At 37.1% G+C, this 22500-nt stretch overlaps 1 protein-coding gene across 1 annotated transcript in view; it reads right to left on the bottom strand.

The window, feature by feature from the left end:
* Window positions 1-3997: 3997 nt before the first annotated feature.
* The window catches only part of LOC140931034 (uncharacterized), an 81529-nt gene continuing 63026 nt past the window's right edge, over window positions 3998-22500 (bottom strand). Inside the window, exons 3-8 of the mRNA XM_073380775.1 lie at window positions 12898-13170; window positions 11789-12097; window positions 9373-9723; window positions 9084-9128; window positions 8339-8380; window positions 3998-4435 (exon numbers count right to left, since the gene is read on the bottom strand). Coding sequence (XP_073236876.1) covers window positions 4272-4435; window positions 8339-8380; window positions 9084-9128; window positions 9373-9723; window positions 11789-12097; window positions 12898-13170 — 1184 coding nt within the window. The 3' untranslated portion in view covers window positions 3998-4271. The remainder of the gene's footprint in view (window positions 4436-8338; window positions 8381-9083; window positions 9129-9372; window positions 9724-11788; window positions 12098-12897; window positions 13171-22500) is intronic.

Here is a 22500-nt window from a genome sequence, read left to right as displayed (position 1 = left end):
GAGTAGTATGTCGAGCTCAAGATCCACGGCTGGTGCTGTAAACAAACTACTATACTGTAGTGGAAAATAGTCGACAGGGACTCTAAGACAGGTACTCCTTCAATCGTTTGCTTACCTGTACATCTCCTCAAGATTTTTTGACTGTAGATGCAATATGGATTGTAAACCTTCTATCGTTTTTTTATCATTTTACCGGGTACCTCGATCGAATATGTTATTAAACTTGCACACATTCAATGAGCTTATATCTGTGCTTTGCGCTATCTCTTTCGGGCTTTGCGACAAATGTCATATGACATAAATGATTTGCATAGACTAAAGTTCCATACATGTGCTCTCTTTTAAAAAAGCTGAATAGTGTGAAAGTAGTTGTGCCAAGTGCGTTTATGTACCCTGATCATATATGCACTGGGCTATAGTGATCATTTTATATATTTCGTTTTGATTTTTTCTTACTCTAGCATTCTGTGTTATGATCATTCACTATTTTTCGTTTATAAATGCTAATTTTAGACTTAACAGTGTATGTTAAACCTAAGAAAGTCTTAGAATGGAAATACTTCAGTTTATTTTACCTTCCATCTTTAGTTTGTAAACAGCGAAATGGCAGCTATGTCTAAATGTCCAGATTACGTGTGGCGTGAAATTGAACCTTAAGAAATACTATCTACACGACAAGCTGTCAATGTGTCAATAATTTCGAGGCTTAGTAATGCCAAAATGCTTAAATAACAATGATAATAGTAACAAGCCTAACAACTTTTTATCATTTTTTCCACGATGAAAGCGTTTCCTTTGCGGTCCGCAACTATTTGTGAAGCTGTGATCTCATGAATTCAAACAATCTTGTGATAGTTTTTTCCTTGTTTGTTCAACAAATAAAAGCCTCGGACTCTCAATAAAAGGGACATCTGTATGTACTCGAACACTGTAAGTCTATCTTCTGGTGAATAGTTACATAAAATCTTACAAAATTAAAGAAATATTCGGGAAAGTGTTTATAGCCGATTACTCGATAAAACGCGAAGGACGCGAGTTAAAGGTAAGCTTGCAGTTTCTCGATTAAGCGGAGGACTTACAGCTATTTTCCTTCTGATTTACTGATCCTTGCCTATTAAGGGATTTGTTAATACCCAAACCCTAAGCGTAACATCTCAAAGCAATAACTTTTGATGTTTTAGAATTGACTTTTGTTTGACTATAAAAATGTTCGGTCAGATCGATCATACGTAGAAATAGTAACATGCACATACTTCTTCGGTTTCCAAAGAACTGACAAGGTAGATAGAAATTATTTTTCATCTGTTGAAAACGACGCATCTTTTCCACAAAAAATAACCCGAACCTTCCAGACTTACAGGAGACAAAATCAGTCCTCGTGTCCTGCGTGTTTCCCATTTCTGACGCGTCGCGCGCGACTACCTTGGCATGCGCAGAAAATGTGCGCAGTAACAATAGTGGGCACCGTCCTTAAACACATCAGTTTGCAGGAAAGGTAAAACAGCTGCGAATATAGCCATTCCCTGAATCATAAAATGCTTCATTCTATGGTTAAATTCGAAACTATCGGTTATTTAGTTGTCAAACAATGCTGTTTTATACTATAACATACTAGACCTTGTTTATTCAGAAAAGCAATGACACAGATGTCTAGGGACCGATCCAGAAAATTCAGAAAGGCACCGGCGGCTGGGACACTTGCCTACTATGTAGTGTGCCATTCATTTTACTGATAATTCGTTAGATATAATAACAAATTTCACAGAAAAAGGAGTGGGAAATCTGCCCATAATGTCTGAGAATGTGTTTTTCAGCTCACTAGCGGTATCTTCAAGCCTGGATTTAAGACGGCGTCTCAATTTAAGATATCTCGTTAATGCTGTTCTTAACAAGGCCCGCTATCATTAGAGTTATTCCCTGAAAGATCAAGACCGTGCCTGACAGAATATCAGAAAATATTTTGTGGTTTACTTTCATCCTTGGTTTAAATTTATTTCGCTTTGTTTGAAACCATTATCATACATTACCATACCCCAAGACAAGGACCGTGAATATATAATTCAAACCAAGGATAAAATTGAACCACAACACATGCAATATTCTCCAAGCTTGAGGTAGCTAGGGCGGTTTCCAAAATCCCTGGCCTTCTCGGTCGTGAATTTTACCTTTTCATTCCCCTCCAAAGGCCTATCACGTTGTCTAAGAAGATGACTACATTCTGCATCCTTTCTATTCTTGTACGAGGTCGTATGACTCAGAACTGACGCGTGAACGCCCCTGTGTGGGACGTCGGTCAATCGATTAAACTTCAATGAGTATTAGGTTTAAAAGTTTTAAAACATTGAATTGTGCGGATCCATTTATATTATGGGAAACACAACTATTCCCCTCCGAAATAAATGAATTAAGTAATAACATTATAAAATAATGATTAAAATAAAAGAATTCTTAAATTTGCCGAGTGAAATACACGTAAGTTAAGGCCATATGTCTGCTCATAGTTAATAGAGGGAATGGTTATGAAACCCGACAAAGTTCTTTGTTGTATGTTTTTGTTCTCTTTTTTGGCCTTGACCCTGCACAAAACACAATAGTTGTTTACTCCGTACTGAGGAACTAACCAATAGAAACGTGCTGGTTACGTAATTCATGCATAACGTATGAACGCAAAACAAAAGATTGTGCAGGGTGGTGGACCTTCTAACATAAATCTTGGCATCTTTGTTTGCTCCTTTGATGTTTGCCGGGCTTCATAACCAGTCACCTCCATTAACTATGGTCTGCTCTCTTAAAAAGATGTCCTAGATCATTCTAGAGTTTGAAAAGCCGATTACCGTTTAAAGTTCCTGCATTCGGTGGGTTTTCATTATATTGAAAGGAAGGAAAGAATTTGATCACTGGGAATGGATTACAATTAGGTTTCCCCCAAGACTTTTTACCACAATCCTTTTAGTTTGTTTTCGAAGTTTTCGATAAACATGTAATTCGTGAGGTTTCTAGACGCTCAATGAAAACACTTTAATTGATCCTCTTACAAGCAGCTGATGTTGTTGAAATGCAGAAATCATACGGCGTGTTCTGCGTGGATCGTAATTCATGCCCTACGCTTTTTAATGGTCACCATCAGTAATAGAGGTAAACTTATTTGGTATCCCTATTCTCTTAAATTAAGATTAGAAGGGTAAAATTTAAATAATAAAATATAATAATAATAATAATAATAATAATAATAATAATAATAATAATAATAATAATAATAATAATAATAATAATAATAATAAGGTTTTTCTTTGTTTAAGGACAATAATCCGGGTGGTGCCTTCCCTACTGGCTGCATTTTAAAAAAATCAACGATGGCGACTGCAGGAAGCACTTTGAGCTCGCTAAAAAAAACGGTACATGTTTGAGTGACCATATAAGCTGTATCATGAACTTTCAGGCCATATAAGCTTTAAAAATTGGCTTATTATCAATCTAGAACAAGTAGTAACACAAATTTTCTAATGAAATTAATTAGCTTTTTATCGAAAAGTGCCCAAAAAAGAACTTGAAGGTAAAAATTGTGTCAGGACTGACTATTCGAAGACATTCCTTCAAAGAAGGGCTATCATGGTAGACTGCGAAGCATGAATGCAGGTTAGATGCTGCAGTCTTACGATCGTGTTTTCAAATAATGTTATATAAAAGACAGAGAAATAATTTCTTGCAAACTTTTATTCCAAAACCCGTATGTTTTACAAAAAACCGTAGCCAACAATAATTTCTACTCATTCATCGTACCGTAAAAGTGACTGAAGTGACAGCCTGTCAATAAACACTTGTAAATTGAAAGTAAAGGGCTTTTGCTACTAAGTGACATTATTAAAACTTTCTTTTCTTTTTCTTTACTAGAACATTTTATTTTTTTTATGTACTTAGTCCCAATTCACGACTAATCTTTCACAAGTTTCTTTTGATTCCATGGTCTTCCTAGTCTATGTTATTTTTTACCAATCTACATTGCTTAAAACTCCTAGTAAAATCATTGCTTTGAGAAAAAATAGTTTAAATGGCTAAAGTAAATTTCTTACATGTCTCAGTCAAAAGCAATTCTCGTAACACTTACTAGATCGTGGATCCGTTCACGCAAATAAAGAGCACATGGCAAATTCAACAATGAACCCGTCTCAAATCGGGCTAATTTTCTAGTAATGTTTCCGTAAACTAAAAGCAAAGTCAAAATTTATAAAACTTCTGTGACAAATGTATAAATACACAAGGTCACACTTCAATCAGTCGAGCAGATTCTCCCTGTATACCATCTCGTATGATGGGGGCTTTTTCCTATTCTTTTTGACTATCACGTACAAAGCTGATAGGCATAAACCCAGGACAACTCCGGACGAGAAAATAATGACGGGTAGGATCCATTTCCTGTGGCTGGGAGCTGAAGTCCCTGAAAGCAAAAAAAAATTGAAAATATCAAATCATCACATTCTCAAAAGTGGGGAGTGTTTCTTAGTGTTGCGGAATTGTTGGTTGGCCTGTGTGTTGTTATGTTGGTATTGTTTTGTGGAATGTTTCTTGGTGTTGTAGAAACCATTGTTGGTTGGCCTGTGTGTTGTTGCGTGGGTATTGTTTTGTGGAGTGTTTCTTAGTGTTAAAGAAACCGTTGTTGGTTGCCCTGTGTGTCGTTGTGTGGGTATTGTTTTGTGGAGTGTTTCTTGGTGTTACAGAAACCGTTGTTGGTTGCCCTGTGTGTCGTTGTGTGGGTATTGTTTTGTGGAATGTTTCTTAGTGTTGCAGAAACCATCGTTGGTTCGCCTGTGTGTTGTTATGTTTGTATTGTTTTGTCGAGTGTTTCTTAGTGTTGCAGAAACTATTGTTGGTTGGCCTGTGTGGGTGTTGTTCAGTGTCTTTAATTTTTTTGTATTAAGTTATTTGATGATTACTCAAAGTGTGGTAATTACTAGAAGGAAACTGGGCTGAGTTAACTTTCGCAAAGATTTCTGGGATTGTTACTGGGGCCAGGGAAAAATATTGGCCTATGGCAGAAGCCCATATTCCGGAGTGAGCAACTCCCATACTAGGCCTATGTCATGCCGTTTTTACAGATCACTTTATTTTTAGACACATTTTTAGGGCACTTTTCCGGCGAAAATAGAATCTCCACCACGTCTATGAGTGCATTCAGAGTATAAGATATCAAAATGGAAAACTAAACGTTATTGAAAACAAAACTATAAAAGTAATCTTTAAATTAAATTGTAGAATTTCCCAGGATCTTTAGAGAAAAGCACCAGCAGAATTTCTTCTAGATCACATCATTTTGTTTTGTTACAGGAATCACCGAATGGAGATTTCTCCTCACGAGCCGTTTAAAAAGAAGCTCCCAGCTAGACTAGGGGGAACAGAGATCCGTTGCCGAGTGCCCATGTACTTAAACGCTTTGTTGCATAACATAAACAGTGAACCTACTCATATTTGCAGAACCCAAGATGATTTTTTTAGTTATATTTATTTGATTAATCACTTCCACCATATGGTGCGGAACACACAACAGAGCGGCGCTCCAATTTCAGTGTCTCCTTGCAGATAACCCAGGTCTACATCCCTTCTCTTCTCGAATAGTAGTGTGGGTTCTTTTACATTTCACAAGAACCAGATAAGTGAAATTGCCCTGAGACGGAACCTACGGTTTTTCTTCCTTAACCGAGAAGACTAGAAAGTCTAACCGTCTGCAGATGTCATTACAAAGGCAGCACTTTCTTCTCAGTTATTTTAAGACCCTGAGTGTTGGTTCGGCTGGGGTTTAAACACACGACCTTCCCGCTCAGCAGACCAGCGCTCTCCGTGGCAACTGAGATAACCAGGCGGCGGTATACACTGTACAAGGTGTCTGTAACTTTAGAATATGAATGTTCACTCATTTCACCTATCGTATTCGTTGTGATTGGCTAATTGAGGTAACTTTAGCCAGTGTTTGCGTTATACAGGGGCACCCAACAAAAGTATAGTTCAAAACCACTTAAACATAGCATTGTTAAACGTATTTTAGTATTTAAACGGTAGATAAAGGCACATTTTTATATCCTAAAAATGTTTCATCTGTTCGGATTTTCTAGCTGAAAGTCTAGTGATCCGAAAATTATAGCGACCAGAACTTACATTTTCGAAAATTTCAGCCAGAAAAGGCCCCCGAAAATTCTAGGTGAATCAAGTGATCTATCACTCACCGACGAGTTTTTGACTTAATTGACTTTCTTATCGCACTTGTTACTGATCCATGTCTTGGAAAACCGCTCGAGCTTGCGTTTAGAGAAGACCTTTTTTAGACCTCTTTTTACACAAGGTGTCTGTAACTTTAGAATGTGAATGTTCACTCATTTCACATCTCGTATTCGTTGTGACTGGCTAATTGAGGTAACTTTAGCCAGAGTTTGCGTTATACAGGGGCACCCAACAAAAGTATAGTTCAAAACCACTTAAACATAGCATTGTTAAACGTATTTTAGTATTTAAACGGTAGATAAAGGCACATTTTTATATCCTAAACATGTTTCATCTGTTCGGATTTTCTAGCTGAAAGTCTAGTGATCCGAAAATTATAGCGACCAGAACTTTCCTTTTCGAAAATTTCAGCCAGAAAAGGCCCCCGAAAATTCTAGGTGAACTTTTTAGGGTAAAAATCCGTTCAAAATGGGCAATTATACCATGTTTTAGATGTTCGAAAATCCTAGGGGAGGCAGGAAAGCAAGAAATTTTACAACAAATGTTCCGAAAATTCTAGATCTCAAATCGTCTTCCGAACAGATATTTTCCGAAAATTGACGTTGAGTGCCCTCGGTTATAAGGAAGTGCTGTTTTTTACCTGGCGATGTTGTGTTCCCAGTAGTGGTCTCGGTTGTTGGTTCTGAAAAAAAAAAAAAAAAAAAAAAAAAGCACAATTGTTAAAAGCATTCAAGTGATCTATCACTCACCGACGAGTTTTTGACTTAATTGACTTTCTTATCGCACTTGTTACTGATCCATGTCTTGGAAAACCGCTCGAGCTTGCGTTTAGAGAAGACCTTTTTTAGACCTCTTTTTACACAAGGTGTCTGTAACTTTAGAATGTGAATGTTCACTCATTTCACATCTCGTATTCTTTGTGACTGGCTAATTGAGGTAACTTTAGCCAGAGTTTGCGTTATACAGGGGCACCCAACAAAAGTATAGTTCAAAACCACTTAAACATAGCATTGTTAAACGTATTTTAGTATTTAAACGGTAGATAAAGGCACATTTTTATATCCTAAACATGTTTCATCTGTTCGGATTTTCTAGCTGAAAGTCTAGTGATCCGAAAATTATAGTGACCAGAACTTTCCTTTTCGAAAATTTCAGCCAGAAAAGGCCCCCGAAAATTCTAGGTGAACTTTTTAGGGTAAAAATCCGTTCAAAATGGGCAATTATACCGTGTTTTAGATGTTCGAAAATCCTAGGGGAGGCAGGAAAGCAAGAAATTTTACAACAAATGTTCCGAAAATTCTAGATCTCAAATCGTCTTCCGAACAGATATTTTCCGAAAATTGACGTTGAGTGCCCTCGGTTATAAGGAAGTGCTGTTTTTTACCTGGCGATGTTGTGTTCCCAGTAGTGGTCTCGGTTGTTGGTTCTGAAAAAAAAAAAAAAAAAAAAAAAATGCACAATTGTTAAAAGCATTCAAGTGATCTATCACTCACCGACGAGTTTTTGACTTAATTGACTTTCTTATCGCACTTGTTACTGATCCATGTCTTGGAAAACCGCTCGAGCTTGCGTTTAGAGAAGACCTTTTTTAGACCTCTTTTTACACAAGGTGTCTGTAACTTTAGAATGTGAATGTTCACTCATTTCACATCTCGTATTCTTTGTGACTGGCTAATTGAGGTAACTTTAGCCAGAGTTTGCGTTATACAGGGGCACCCAACAAAAGTATAGTTCAAAACCACTTAAACATAGCATTGTTAAACGTATTTTAGTATTTAAACGGTAGATAAAGGCACATTTTTATATCCTAAACATGTTTCATCTGTTCGGATTTTCTAGCTGAAAGTCTAGTGATCCGAAAATTATAGTGACCAGAACTTTCCTTTTCGAAAATTTCAGCCAGAAAAGGCCCCCGAAAATTCTAGGTGAACTTTTTAGGGTAAAAATCCGTTCAAAATGGGCAATTATACCGTGTTTTAGATGTTCGAAAATCCTAGGGGAGGCAGGAAAGCAAGAAATTTTACAACAAATGTTCCGAAAATTCTAGATCTCAAATCGTCTTCCGAACAGATATTTTCCGAAAATTGACGTTGAGTGCCCTTGGTTATACGGAAATGCTGTTTTTTACCTGGCGATGTTGTGTTCCCAGTAGTGGTCTCGGTTGTTGGTTCTGAAAAAAAAAAAAAAAAAAAAAAAAAAGCACAATTGTTAAAAGCATTCAAGTGATCTATCACTCACCGACGAGTTTTTGACTTAATTGACTTTCTTATCGCACTTGTTACTGATCCATGTCTTGGAAAACCGCTCGAGCTTGCGTTTAGAGAAGACCTTTTTTAGACCTCTTTTTACACAAGGTGCCTGTAACTTTAGAATGTGAATGTTCACTCATTTCACATCTCGTATTCTTTGTGACTGGCTAATTGAGGTAACTTTAGCCAGAGTTTGCGTTATACAGGGGCACCCAACAAAAGTATAGTTCAAAACCACTTAAACATAGCATTGTTAAACGTATTTTAGTATTTAAACGGTAGATAAAGGCACATTTTTATATCCTAAACATGTTTCATCTGTTCGGATTTTCTAGCTGAAAGTCTAGTGATCCGAAAATTATAGCGACCAGAACTTACATTTTCGAAAATTTCAGCCAGAAAAGGCCCCCGAAAATTCTAGGTGAACTTTTTAGGGTAAAAATCCGTTCAAAATGGGCAATTATACCGTGTTTTAGATGTTCGAAAATCCTAGGGGAGGCAGGAAAGCAAGAAATTTTACAACAAATGTTCCGAAAATTCTAGATCTCAAATCGTCTTCCGAACAGATATTTTCCGAAAATTGACGTTGGCTGCCCTTGGTTATACGGAAATGCTGTTTTTTACCTGGCGATGCTGTGTTCCCATTAGTAGTGGTCTCGGTTGTTGGTTCTGAAAAAAAAAAAAAAAAAAAGCACGATTGTTAAACGCATTCAAGTGATCTATCACTCAACGACGAGTTTTTGACTTAATTGACTTTCTTATCGCACTTGTTACTGATCCATGTCTTGGAAAACCGCTCGAGCTTGCGTTTAGAGAAGACCATTTTTAGGTACATGATTGTTTAAAAGATCATTCAATGTGTATAGTAAAATTTGGAGAAGTCAATAGAGAAATCTTGTAGAGGAAACAATACCTGTTGGAAAAGGAAATACGTTCAACTGGATAAAAGACGTGGAATTGAGGGAACTGGGGTCGTCCTTGTGACAGATCCACTGACATTTATACTTTCCCTCATCATCATCAGTAACATTAGCTATGGTGAGAATGAAATCTATTTTGCATCTGCTGTTAGTTCTCCTTTCTTGTATATCATACTTTTCACCACTTGTTAATGGCGTTGAGCTGTTGTTAAAAAACCAGTGAAATTTCATTGAATTTGCGCACTCGTCAGGATCTATTTCAACCAAGCACTTTAAACTGACGTTGTTGTAGGCCATCACCGAAACCCCGGGAAGAGAAATATGCCGATGCTTAGGGCCCGGACCTGCATAATTAGAAGATACATAGCAGATATTGTGAACAAATCAAATATAATTTAAAGATCATTGCCGTGCTATTGTGCAACTTTAGTGGACTACAGCATTCAGTATTCCCACGTGAGTACGTGGTATTACCTACATTACTTATGAATCGTAAATAAAGAACAAGTTTTTGTCTATATTCCATACATAAATGTATGTAAGCAGCTGTCAGTCTGTAGATATGAGGATCGACATTGTTAAATATGAAGCCGAACATCTTTTTTATTGTTGTCAAAATTATTAAAAGGGGGGTATCTATTACTAATGTTTCTGCAAAAGTTAGATCGAAGACTATCGTAAAGATTACAATTGAATAGAAAGTGTAATTCGTGTTCAACTTCATTTAAGTGGCAGAAGGGGCAAATTCGAAGATTTTCTGGAGTTTGAATACAATGTATTGAGTGCAATTTTAGTTTCTTGTTATTTCTTATTAGATTATATTGGTGTAAAGTCAGTTCTTCACGTATAGTTAATTAGATATTCTTTATATATGTTAAGGAGTTGTTATCATTTAAATACAATTCATTTAGATTCGAATTGTTGCATAAGGTATTAACTATTTTCACAAGACTCATCTGGTTTTTCTCAGCCATATCTTTTGATATTTGTAAACATTGCTTGGCATAATAATCATCTTGTTTGTTTTCCAAATGTATCCAAAATTTGATAATATTTACGTTAGTTATTTCTTTCCGTGGTAGTCGTCCAAGTTCATTTGGACATTTGGACACTGTTTATTCACACCTAGAGCTTGTTTACAGAATTGAATTTAAATTTTCTCTATTATATCATTCTCCCATGATTATAATCATCTTTATCGTAGTCCAAAGGATAGGCTTTTTATGCGTGATAATCATCAGTCACCGCATAAAAGGTAAAAGAAGACATTCACACTATCTATTATTTTTCTAATAAGCTAAGGATTCCTAGAATTCTGAGTGGAAGAGGGTAGTGGCACGAAGTTCTTAGTTTATCTTTAAAGTTAACTGTCTGAGGCTACACAAGCGACGTATTTTTTTCTCACCGTTTGAAGGGATAAGACATTCATTAAAATTTAGCGCGATATAAGGCTCCTGAAATCAGCTAATATCTTACATTGTTATGTGGCTGGAAATTTCTTCTTAACAGCGGGCGCTCTCATTGGTTACTTTGAGGTCACATGACATCTAACAGTGAAACTGTTTCACGCCAAAATCTCTGAGCGAGCAACATTGCAAAATGTATGACGTCAGAGGGTAACAGTGCTCTGTTACCCGCGAGTGTTGACCAACGACCGCCGTTACAGCTAGGTTTAATGAATTTCCAGCTATATAACAAATCACGAATCTCGATGTTTTCCTCGGTTTCGCCTCTGGAAACATTGAGATTCTAGGGAAACAAAATTGACTGTTTCCCTCTGGACCAGTCATTAAGGGTTTACAAAAGCCATAATGGCTCTTGGGGTTTATTATTCCCTCTGAATGGAATGTCTGTTGACTGCAAGGCAACCGAAGAGCTGTATTTCTCCTGCTCATCGGAGAGAAAGAATGTCAACTTCATCCGCGACAATTTCGTCCTGACGGCATGTACGGGATCTATGATCTACAAGGGTATTCCCAGGCTCCGGGATTTGACTGAAATACAGTGCAGGATTCGGGAAACGTTAACAGGATACGGGATTTGACTGCTTCTGCGGAAGAGGGATTCTCCAAAATTTGGGCACGGATGCAGGATTGGGAAAGAAAACGATATACGGGTATGTACAGGGTCTGGAAGGGTATTCTCGCACGAAATACAGGCGGGATTCGGGAAAACCCCCAATTTTTTTTACGCGATACGGGAATTGACCGCTACTCGGGAAGAGGGATTCGCCAAAAACTGAAAGAAAACGGTATTCGGGATAGAGATGACAGACGTTCGGGGTACGGGATTGTGGTGAAAGAAAAGGGAAATACGGGATCAGGATCCCTCCCCCCCACTTCCAGCCTCTTGGTATACAGTAATCCGGGTTCACTTCAAAACATACCTCTAACTAATCAGACCACTTACACCTATAATCCAGCTCAGTTATCTTTGAAATTTCACTCGACCAACCGTTCGTTGCAGTGCAAATATAATCCCCTTCGTCTTTTTCTTGGATATTAAGATTACGAAGAAGGGAACTTAAGGTATCCTTTCCAACCAGCTGCTCTGAGATGTAAAAACCTTCAGACCCGTTGATGATTTGTTTTTTATCTGGATTGTACCAAACTACACGAGGACGAGGCCATCCCTTGAAGGTACAATTCAGTTCCATTTGTCTCGTGTGAGGATAGTAGTTAACGGGAGAACTTGTCTTAATTACTTCCTGAACTGGAACTGAGAACAAATTTTTAGTCTTGTACTTCCTTGGCTCATAAGTCATTCACTCAGTTACAATGTACCGTTTACAGCTATTTTTGACATCTGAAACACGCAATAGGTAATACGGGGACCGAAAGAAACTTTGGGTACAATGATCCTGACTTTTTAAAAGAAGAACGTGCTTGCTGTAACTATAATATTGAGCAAAATGGGTTGCTGATAAAAGTTAAAAAGAGGGAGTATGACACGTATAAGCTGCGAAATGCTCCGTATTTCGCCAGCGTAAAAGGTCTCAAACAGCAACTCCTGGACAAATCGCACGCCAGCGAAGATTATTACTGTAAGCTCTTGGTATCATGACCAGTTTTCGTGCTTTTGTTTTCTGCGAAAGGGAAATGCAAATATAAAGTTCTTCAAAAATTCCGGCCATAATTCTATTGGGTCACAGTTTTGCCTAGTTGCGCTTTACTGGAGGTAAACATTTTTAATAAGCTGTATTCAAGCTATCCTTCACTCTGCCCTCCCTAATACGGACCAACCTAATCCTTGATGTTGATTTTTAATTAGCAAATCGGTTCCGATGCTAACCTATTAAGGTCCCGTGGTTCAGCCGGACAAAACGAAATGTATCCTTTCTAGTTTAACGATTACTTTTACCGTAAAGAGTGCTTAAGCTGAACTGAAATCTCCTTTGAAATGTTAAGAGGCCTTCATTGGATTCGGCATCAATAATTCATGTAACAAGAGACAGAAAATTGCCACATGTTTTTTGCTTCATCATAAATTCAAAAGGGGCAAAGAGAGAAAATACTTACTTGCGTATTGTATAGAAAAACATCTACATGACTCATTTCCATATTTTGAATCGATTTGTTGTAAGAACAGACCGGTCTTACTGGCACTGAGGTTTTTTTCAAGATCCTGCCAAGTCATGTCTTGTACTTTTCCACCGGTCACTATCGAGCAGTTGGAAGTCACTTTAGAGTCTTTCGGCGTTACTGTTATTGTCTGAAAAGGCGGTTGGCATTTCTGTGAGTGGAAGCAAGAAGCACTTATTTCACAGTCCGGACTTCTTGGAGTTGACACATCTATTGAGTAAGTAAAAGAAAGAAATAAAAAGGCTGGAAGAAGACATTTCGAAAACATAATCGTGAAATCCAGTTTGATAAGCTGGCACCTTCCCACGGGGAGGGGGAAGTGGGGTGGGAGGCACTTCTATAGGAAATTAACGCTCCACGAAATTAAGATATTGGAAATCAACGCGACTTAAATTAACGCATAAAGGAAATAAAAGCGAAAGAGAGGGTAACGATTAAAAAACGAAGGAAATTAACAAGACGTTCACAAAGGAACAACAACAACAATTTTATTAAAAAGCAAATAAATACATTTATCATACACACTGCCTGCATTTAGCTAAAAGCTATTCGAGACAGGCAGTGTGGTTACTCCACATCTTAAAAGGAAAATTAAAGAGATTTACGACATCAAGGAAAAAGAGGTTAAAAAAGATAATAATACGAATGAATAAATATGTAAATAAGCAGAAAAAAAGTTACAATACGTTGGATTAAGTTCTCTTTATAATGGGACAAGCCCAAACCAGACGAAGAGTCTGGAGGGAGCCTATAGTGGGCCCAACGTGACGCTTTATAATCATAATTTACATATCCTCAGGGTATTTTATTAATATATGCAAATGACTTTGCATAGCTTCAGTTATTGCTCTGAAACCGCACGAAAACGCTTGCTGCGTAGGCTATTCCAAGATCCATGCTTCAGCTAGATAATTGGATTACTATAAGCGACAAAAAGGTATTCAAATTTCTGAGGCGAGATGGAAGCTAAGTGAATATCCAAAGGAGGCGTTTTATATTTTCTTATTGAAAGTTCGCTCTCAATGTCTCTCTCTCAATGTTATCTCTCAACATTTTGAGAGATAACAAACCGTATCATGAAATAACAAAAACGAGAGCATGGCTTGTCCGCCATGTAAAAGGAAAAACAAATGTGTGTGTTTGTACAAACTTACACTCTACTATCAACCATGCAGTCTTGTTATCACCAAATTCCACAATATCCTGTTCCACTATTTCTGTATCGTCATCTTATTTAAAAAGCTACTTGAGGTATATTCTTTCACACTTTATCAAGACCTAGTTCATCCTCTTTTGACGGCATACTTTCAGCAACGCAATTCATCTTTTGCTTGGAAAGAGGAGGCTGGGGCAGTATTTTCAGGGGACATTTATATGGAGCTAGACGCAAAGTCTGGCTGGCACTCTTAATACTGGTCCTGAAAAACATAGCCAGCTGAATAATTTTCGTACCCAAACACTGACCCGCAAAAAGCACTAAATAGTTCAGTTCGTGTTGTATTTCAAAGCTTATTGACTTCGCGCTGCAAATTCGTTTTGTTGCGGGTCGAAATTAGGTTTAGTGGGAATAGTTCGGAGACTACAGGTAGGACACTGAGGAGAAATATAAGAGAAAACCGAGGTAAATTGGCTAAACTGAGGAATTTAAAGACATTCAAGGCCATTTATCTTATCAACTGAATAATGACATCTGCAAATGTAATTAACCCTTTCACTGCCAAAGGCAAATTTTGACCAAATTTCCAAATTTCATGTTCTAAAATTTTCACAAACAAATAGCACCATATGTAAGTACAGGCAGAGAGCTTTCATTTGAATGGTCACATCATAGGATTTCTTCTGCAGACTCAAAAGTTAGACTCGCCTAACAAAACTCTATCAAACACTCTGTCAGTGAAGGGGTTAAATATACAAAAGAAACGTTAGGGCCCGTTCAGTCGGAATGAATTCCGGAAAGAGAACAAATGGATTTCAGAAATTGTAGCTTACTGACTACTGAGGCAACTGGATAAATCGGTGTAATAATACTTTCACAGTTTTCAACGCCAGTCTTAGTTGTTGGAGGGATAATTGTTTTAAATTTCATATCCTGTAAAATTTATGCATTCGGCTTTTTTAGGATTTCTGATGGCTGTAAAAATAACCATTTTTCTTGTAAAAAAATTCTAAATATAGCGTCACAAAAATAAAGTAAGCGAGTGTTGAAAATTTTAAGCGGGGGAAGGAAACACACGGTGATATATGTGATATATAAGGCTCCTTTTTATCTTTGGTTTAAGTTTTTTTTCCTTTGCTTGAGGGTATGGTAACGTATGATAGTGAATTTAAAACAAAGGAAAATGTCTCTTAAGATAGAACTCAACCATAACATAATTTTACACATGAATTATCTTATACTTGTAAGTACCAGAGTTTCCTCTCTGATTAATATCGGCACAATTTAGCTTAGCATGAATGTATCGTGTAACTAAACTAACTATAGTGCAAAATAGAGGTTGATTGCGAAAACGACATTGAGATGTGGGACGCGATTTCGCCTCATGATCAGGGTCTCAATATTCCCGATGAAAGACATTTGTAAGTGCCTTTTTATGCAGGAAGAAATTGATAAACTGAAATCCTGCATCGTTGGCATCATTACGTAGGTCCATAGACAGCTATTTGGAAGGTATACACAGATCTGTTGCAAAATGGTACCGATTAAAAAGAGCTTAACTTGATTTAACTCACTTGTACGTGTGACCTCGCCTAGCTGGTGAGTTCAGTCTGTTGTCACAGTTGAGTTGAGTTCAGTGGGTGGCGTGTAAGAAATTGCATTCCCAATTCTCCGTTCAACACAATCTTCTATGTCCAAAATAGCCCCCATTATTTCCCATATTTCAGATGGTGTAGATATTTAAGCCCCTAGTAACTCGAACTCTGGGCAATCCAAATTCTTTTGATAAGAGAAAGGAGCCATCCACTGCGGAATTGGAAACAATGATGCATACTAACCTGCATGAAATGCAAGACGTAACATCGAAATAAAAAACAGGCAGCCAAAAGACCTGAACGAGGCAACGTTTCCGTGACTAAATGCTAACATTTTCCCTTGCAAATAGTAACTGTAAGGTGGAAGATACTATATGTGTGTGTACCACAACAAATTTGAATCAACGCTGCGAGCGCGGTGAGAACTGTTGATCTTTTGATGTGGAACCACTGATAACTTATGAACAAGGCTTAGAGTGCATGCGCAACAGACAGGAAAGTTACTGTTTTTGTGAACTACTGTTTAGCAGCAAAACATTAATACAGTAAACACCCGCTAATAAGAACCTACTCAGCTTTACTTGTTTTAAAGTCTGGCAAAATAGGTTCCTTTATTTTCGGTTACTTATTAACAATTTAGACTAATTTTTATGAAGGCGGATAGTAGATTGTTGATTACCAAAAAAATAAATGATTTTTTAATTTTTTCACAATTTTATTATTATAACCCTTAGTACAGTATATTATTGTTGTTATACTTAAATTTACAATTCATAGTTACACTCCTTGGTTAGATTGTTTATCATAATAATCATCTATAAGGCTGTTTGATCTTGCTTGGCTAAACAGGTTGTTGTATTTTGGGGTATTAAAGCGGGAAATTTCTGCCAAGAGGTTCTTTCTGCGCGTTCTTATTAGCGGGTGTTTACTGTAATTACCAACTATTGAATCTGGGGGGTGTACTCCTGGCAATTCATTATGGGGTGTGCCGCCTGGTTCCCCAATTCCTGACCCCATTTCAGGTCAAAAAATGTCATTTTTTACATTCATTTTCAGACCTTGCCTCTAAGAAATTATGCCATCAGTACTTAGATTAGAACGCCTACAAAAAAGATTTCTTAAAATATATTTCGAATTCGCATATTTCTCTTTCTTTCTTATTCATTTGGAATTGAAACGATAACTACGTTCATACACTCCCGTAGTTCCCTCGAAAACCATACCCTTTTGGACGTCAGATACCAATATGGCTTATAACACGTTCTAAAGTTAAGTGCGATTTTCTAAAGTGAAAAAATCAGCTGAAAATGGCCATTTTTGTTAATTTTTATCCGAAATTATCATAAAATCCGGCTGATTTATTGCTTTTAATCAATATTTTTTTCCGAGCGGGTCCCTGTCGGAAAGAAATCGTTTAATTTCGTGCAAAGTAGCCTTTTTTACATTCGTACAAAAATTACCCTCTTTTATTATTTTCAGAAGGGTCGGCAAGAAGTAGAACATATAGCACCTTTTTCGTACTTTTCAGCTGAATTACTTCGGCAGAAATAATAACTTGAAGCACGTTTTTGAGCAGAAGACTATTTTTTGCGTCTGAAAACCCACTTTGGTAATTCAAATACGACAGGAAAGGCTAAAGAACTGTTTTAAAATCAAAGAAAATCAGTTGAAAATACTGGTGGTTATGTTTAATGCTTGGGAAATTACTGAAACACTTTTAATGTATGGCTAAAATACGCTTCAGAAATTTCTGAAACAGTTTAAATGTATGGCTAAAAAATGCTTCAGAAATTTCTGAAACAGTTTAAATGTATGGCTAAACAAATGCTTCAGAAATTTCTGAAACAGTTTAAATGTATGGCTAAACAAATGCTTCAGAAATTTCTGAAACAGTTTAAATGTATGGCTAAACAAATGCTTCAGAAATTTCTGAAACAGTTTAAATGTATGCCTAAAAAATGCTTCAGAAATTTCTGAAACAGTTTTAATGTATGGCTAAAATATGCTTCAGAAATTTCTGAAACAGTTTAAATGTACGGTTAAACAAATGCTTAGGAAATTTCTGAAACAGTTTAAATGTATGGCTAAACAAATGCTTTGGAAATTCCTGAAAAAGTTTAAATGTATGGCTTAACAAATGCTTCGGAAATTTCTGAAACAGTTTTTATGTATGGCTAAAATAAGCTTCGAAAATTTCTGAAACAGCTTTAAAAATGTATGGCTAAACACGTTCTAAAGTGACTAAAGTTAACTTTGATGTTCTAAAGTGAAATTTGGCAAAAAAATAGCCTTCTTTGTCAATTATTTGAAAGAATGCAACATCTTTCGTGGTACTTTTGCTTTGATTGCCTAAATACTGAATGAAGTTATGTACGATACCGGGCAAGAAATGAAAAGCGAAAACAGGTCTTTATCCAGATGTTTCTTCACCCAGTTAGAAGCTGCAAGTAAATGAAATGGATGAACCTTTTATTTAATAACTGCCCTGAGAAATGAAGTTGGAATGTACTAGTCGGGTAGAGTCAGTGACACCACAATGGGTACAAAAGCGGACTTACTGAAGATCACAGTTAGCTACAACAGGTTGGTTGCTCGATGCTTAATGTTCGGTGAATCGTACAAAATGGAGTATCAATCAGATCAATTGAACAATGAAATAACAATAGATTCTCTTGTTATTTAATAATGTGGCTATAATAGTAAGTGGCCGGCTGTATTCTGTAATTTAGCTGATATTTGTTACTTACCATATTTCAGCTGAGAGCTGGGATTCTAACTTGAAATGTAATTACATACAGGTCACTTGAATTTTGACTCCTGCGACGTGAAGAACATGATGGATGATGTGGATGTACTTTTCGGTTCCAAAATCGTTCTTTTGAAGTCAAGGCTTTGCATCTTTATGCCCTTGACTTTACTGAATATTCCTTCATCGACGAGTGACTCGCTCAGAGGTCACTCCGTTCATTTTTCACATGTTGAGCGATCGCTTTGAAGCATGTCTCAATGTCGACCCAATCCAAGTTTCCTTTCCGTTTTTAGGATCATCTTGACGCGTGCTTGCCTCGAACAAAATGACCCATATTCATGGCATGATTGCCCGCGTTTTCTATCTTTTCTAACGAACTCTAAATAGCCGTCACGTTTTTGTGAAGATAACCGATATATCACTCAGGAAGTCGTTGATACCTGAAGTATTTCTGGATTGTTATTGTGTTGCAAGGAAAAGACCAATTAGAAGTGAGAAAACAATGCGGCAAACAAATATCTGTCAAGTGTCAACTCACTTAGAAATACATTTTATACTGCGGAGCGCAAGAAAGAGTTGTCTTTTTTTTAAGAATAGAGGCCGACCAGCCTGACTCGTACAACATTAGTAGAGTCTTAAATTAGGGAAAAGTGGTGAAGCGAAATGGCTTTGGTGAAAGAAGGCGATGAAAATATTCAAGATTTTGCAAAGAGATTTCTCAAGGCAATTTAGGAGATCCTGAGTGAGGTCATCAACCCTTCATTTCCACATGATTCCAGCCTTCAATACAGACGAAAAAAGATGAAAGGTAACAAAGTACTGAATACTACATAGAAACAATACACTATAGGGAAATTGAGGGAAGCAAAAGCGAGACGAAACGAAACAGACTGACGAAAGAAAAATATGAGCTTTAAATAGCAATTTAATTACTCGTAATTGTAAAATCCAGTGGAGTATTTAATATTTCGAAGATCTTTAAAAAACTGGCTAGATATTTTGTCCGGCTATTATTCCAGAGAGGGTGTTTTCGAAACTCAGTTAAAAATACACTATTTTTCAGGGTTGTAATTAAGAGCCGGGGCCCGGGGATTTTCGCTGGCTACTAAGAGAGTGAGCCCCGGCTACTTTTATTGGAAAATAGAAGAAAAATAGAACCAAAAGAAATCCCTAGCCGTCTGATTCCCCACCTACTTGTTGTATTTACCCAGCAACTTGAAATCTTAGTGACATCCCTGATTTTTATGGGTCTAGACCACGGTAAAAGTGCTCATGGCCGCGGTCTGTCTGTATAACGGTTTGACTTGTTTGCGCGCGCGATCTTCAAACATTAAAAACCCAACGGACAAACTAGTATTACGCCCTGTTTTCTTTGACCCTTTGTTCTGTCACGCTACTTTGAATCGTCACCGAAGATTTGGCAATTTGGCAACTAAGTTAGCACAAATCAAAGGCAATTAGCAATTGCGCTGTTCAGTAAAATTAAATTCCTTGGTATCTTAAAACGAAACTTCAACTTAAGCCGACGTTGAGTAGGCCGACTGCAACGCAAGCTAGAAAATTTCATAAATAATTCTGAGCAAAGGGACCGGAAATGGGTTTCAGTGTCTTAAATTGAGCGAAGTGGCCATATGGCCGGTAACCGGTCAAGGCTTTCAAACCACAAAATGACCGGCAGTCCTATATTCTCAGTGAATCTCACAAAATCGAAAAATTCCTGCTTATCTAAATTATCATATGTCGATTAAGAAAAGTCAAGCGTCTGGGCGTTTGGTTTACGCTGGGCTCAGAAGACGAAACCATGTTTTGTGACACTTAGAACTTTTTTCATCTCAACTGCCGGTCATTTCAAAATACTAAATGACCGGCAGTCCCATATTCTTTGTAAATTTCATAAAATCGAAAAAATCCAGCTAAACCAAACTATCATATGTCGATTAAGAAAAGTCAAGCGAAATTTACTGAGAATATAGGACTGTCGGTCATTTAGTGTTTTGAAAACCTTGACCGGCAGTTGAGCTGAAAAAAGTTTTAAGTGTCACAAAACATGGTTTCGTCTTCTGAACCCAGCGTGAACCAAACGCTATTCTTGAGATGTATAACGTATTTCTGGATCGCTTGACTTTTCTTAATCGACATATGATAGTTTGGTTTAGCCGGATTTTTTCGATTTGTGAAATTTACTGAAAAGACAGGACTGCCAGTCATTTAGTCAATTTTGAAAACCTTGACCGGTTTCTGGCCATATAGCCACTTTTTTAAAATAACTCTCAATCTATATGTTGGTTAATTCTACTTGAAAACAAGGGTGGTCACAGATTATTTCGACTTGATTGATGCCTCATTTCAGGTCATACAACATTTTCTACCAGGGCAATGTTTTATTCCGTCTTCCTTTAATCAGCTGATCATACACAAAAAAAGTGAAAATTTCTGTAATTTTCCTTATGTTAATAGGATCTACTGTGCCTTGTGCTGAAATTCGTCAGTGTAATAGTGCATCGTTGCAGAGGAAGAAAGCAAGGAGCCTCCAAACTATTCGCCGGGTAACAAAGAAATAGGAAAACCCAGAAGGAAACGGAGATCTTGATGACCTTGATGTCAACTACGTATCTCTAATAACTACAAATATCACCTACATTCATGATTTGTTAGCAGATGTACTGCATGCTACATTGTAATAACTGACTAAATCAGCTAGGAGTTCCTCTCATCGAAGAATACGGTCGATGTTCGTTCTGTTCATTATGCATAAACGCTGGCACTTAACCAATCAGTGTATCAACTGCTTCGGAAATTTCTGAAGCAACACTTTGTGACCGTCTTTAGGAGAAATCTGGAACAACCTTTATTTATAAAAGTTGTTTCGGAAATTTCCGAAGCAGTATTTTTTGACCGTCTTTGAGAGAAATCTGGAAAAACCTTTGTAAAAAGTGTTTCAGAAATTTCTGGAGCACATTTTGCGACCGTCTTCAGAAGAAATCTGGGACAATATAGAAACTGTTTCGGAAATTTCTGAAGCAACATTTTGTGACCCTCTATAAATAAGTTCTGCATGAAACCATTAATAAAAAGTGTTTTGGAAGTTTCCGAAACACATTTGGTGAGCCGTATCTCTTCAGTTTTTTTGAGACTTAATAGTGTTTCGGAAATTTCCGAAACAACATATCTGGGCTACCCGCGTCTATACAACGGAATTTCGAGACACTGCTCTAATACAATTTGCTTCGGAAATTTCTAAAACATCATTTGTAAAGGAATCGATTTCTAAAGACATAAGGGTCTTGAGAATTCTTTATTTTAGCATTTTTTTAAAACTACTGAGGAATTTCCAGGGTTAAGTTAAAAAAAGGGTCCTCGAAGGTTATTTCAGCCGAAGGTAGAGTTTACCCGTCAGAAATGACACTAAAGTGATTAAATTTCAGACGAGATTTTCATTTTCGGCACAAATTTAAAAGAAGTCTTAATTTTCAGCTGAATTCTTTTCGTTTTAGAATATCTTAGTTAACTTTAGAACGTGTTTTATATAAGGGAGTACCCTCTGGGTATTGAATGAGGCAAAAAATACGAAGATATTATGTGAAGAAATCTGCAGATCGAAGAGAATGCCGAAGGCTGAAGTGGATAATAGCCTCCGATACAGCCGATACGAAAGCTGAATTAATAATTGTTTTATTACTCATCCAAAATATTTCTATTCTTAACAAGCATATCTCCTCGTGGACTTTCTTTAAGACTCTGTCCTTGGCTCGGTTGCGTCTAAAACAGACTTTTTTTCTTGAAGATACTCCGTATAGTAAAAAGCAGATAATATATGTTTTGCGACAATAATTTCACTGAGAAAATCGAAAAGATTAAAAAAATCCTCGGGAGCTGGTCGGCCAGAAGACTCACACTTATGGGCAAAATTGCCACTCTAAAAGCTCTAGCGGTATCTCAGATTGTTTACGTTTTATCCTCCCTTCCGACACCGAAAGGGGTCATAAAGGAAATTAACGCTCTGTTATACGATTTTCTTTGGGACAATAAAGGGGACAAAA

This window comes from Porites lutea, chromosome 3 (genome assembly GCF_958299795.1).
Source record: "Porites lutea chromosome 3, jaPorLute2.1, whole genome shotgun sequence".
Taxonomy (NCBI): domain Eukaryota; kingdom Metazoa; phylum Cnidaria; class Anthozoa; order Scleractinia; family Poritidae; genus Porites; species Porites lutea.
This window is presented reverse-complemented; position numbering and strand designations above follow the sequence as displayed.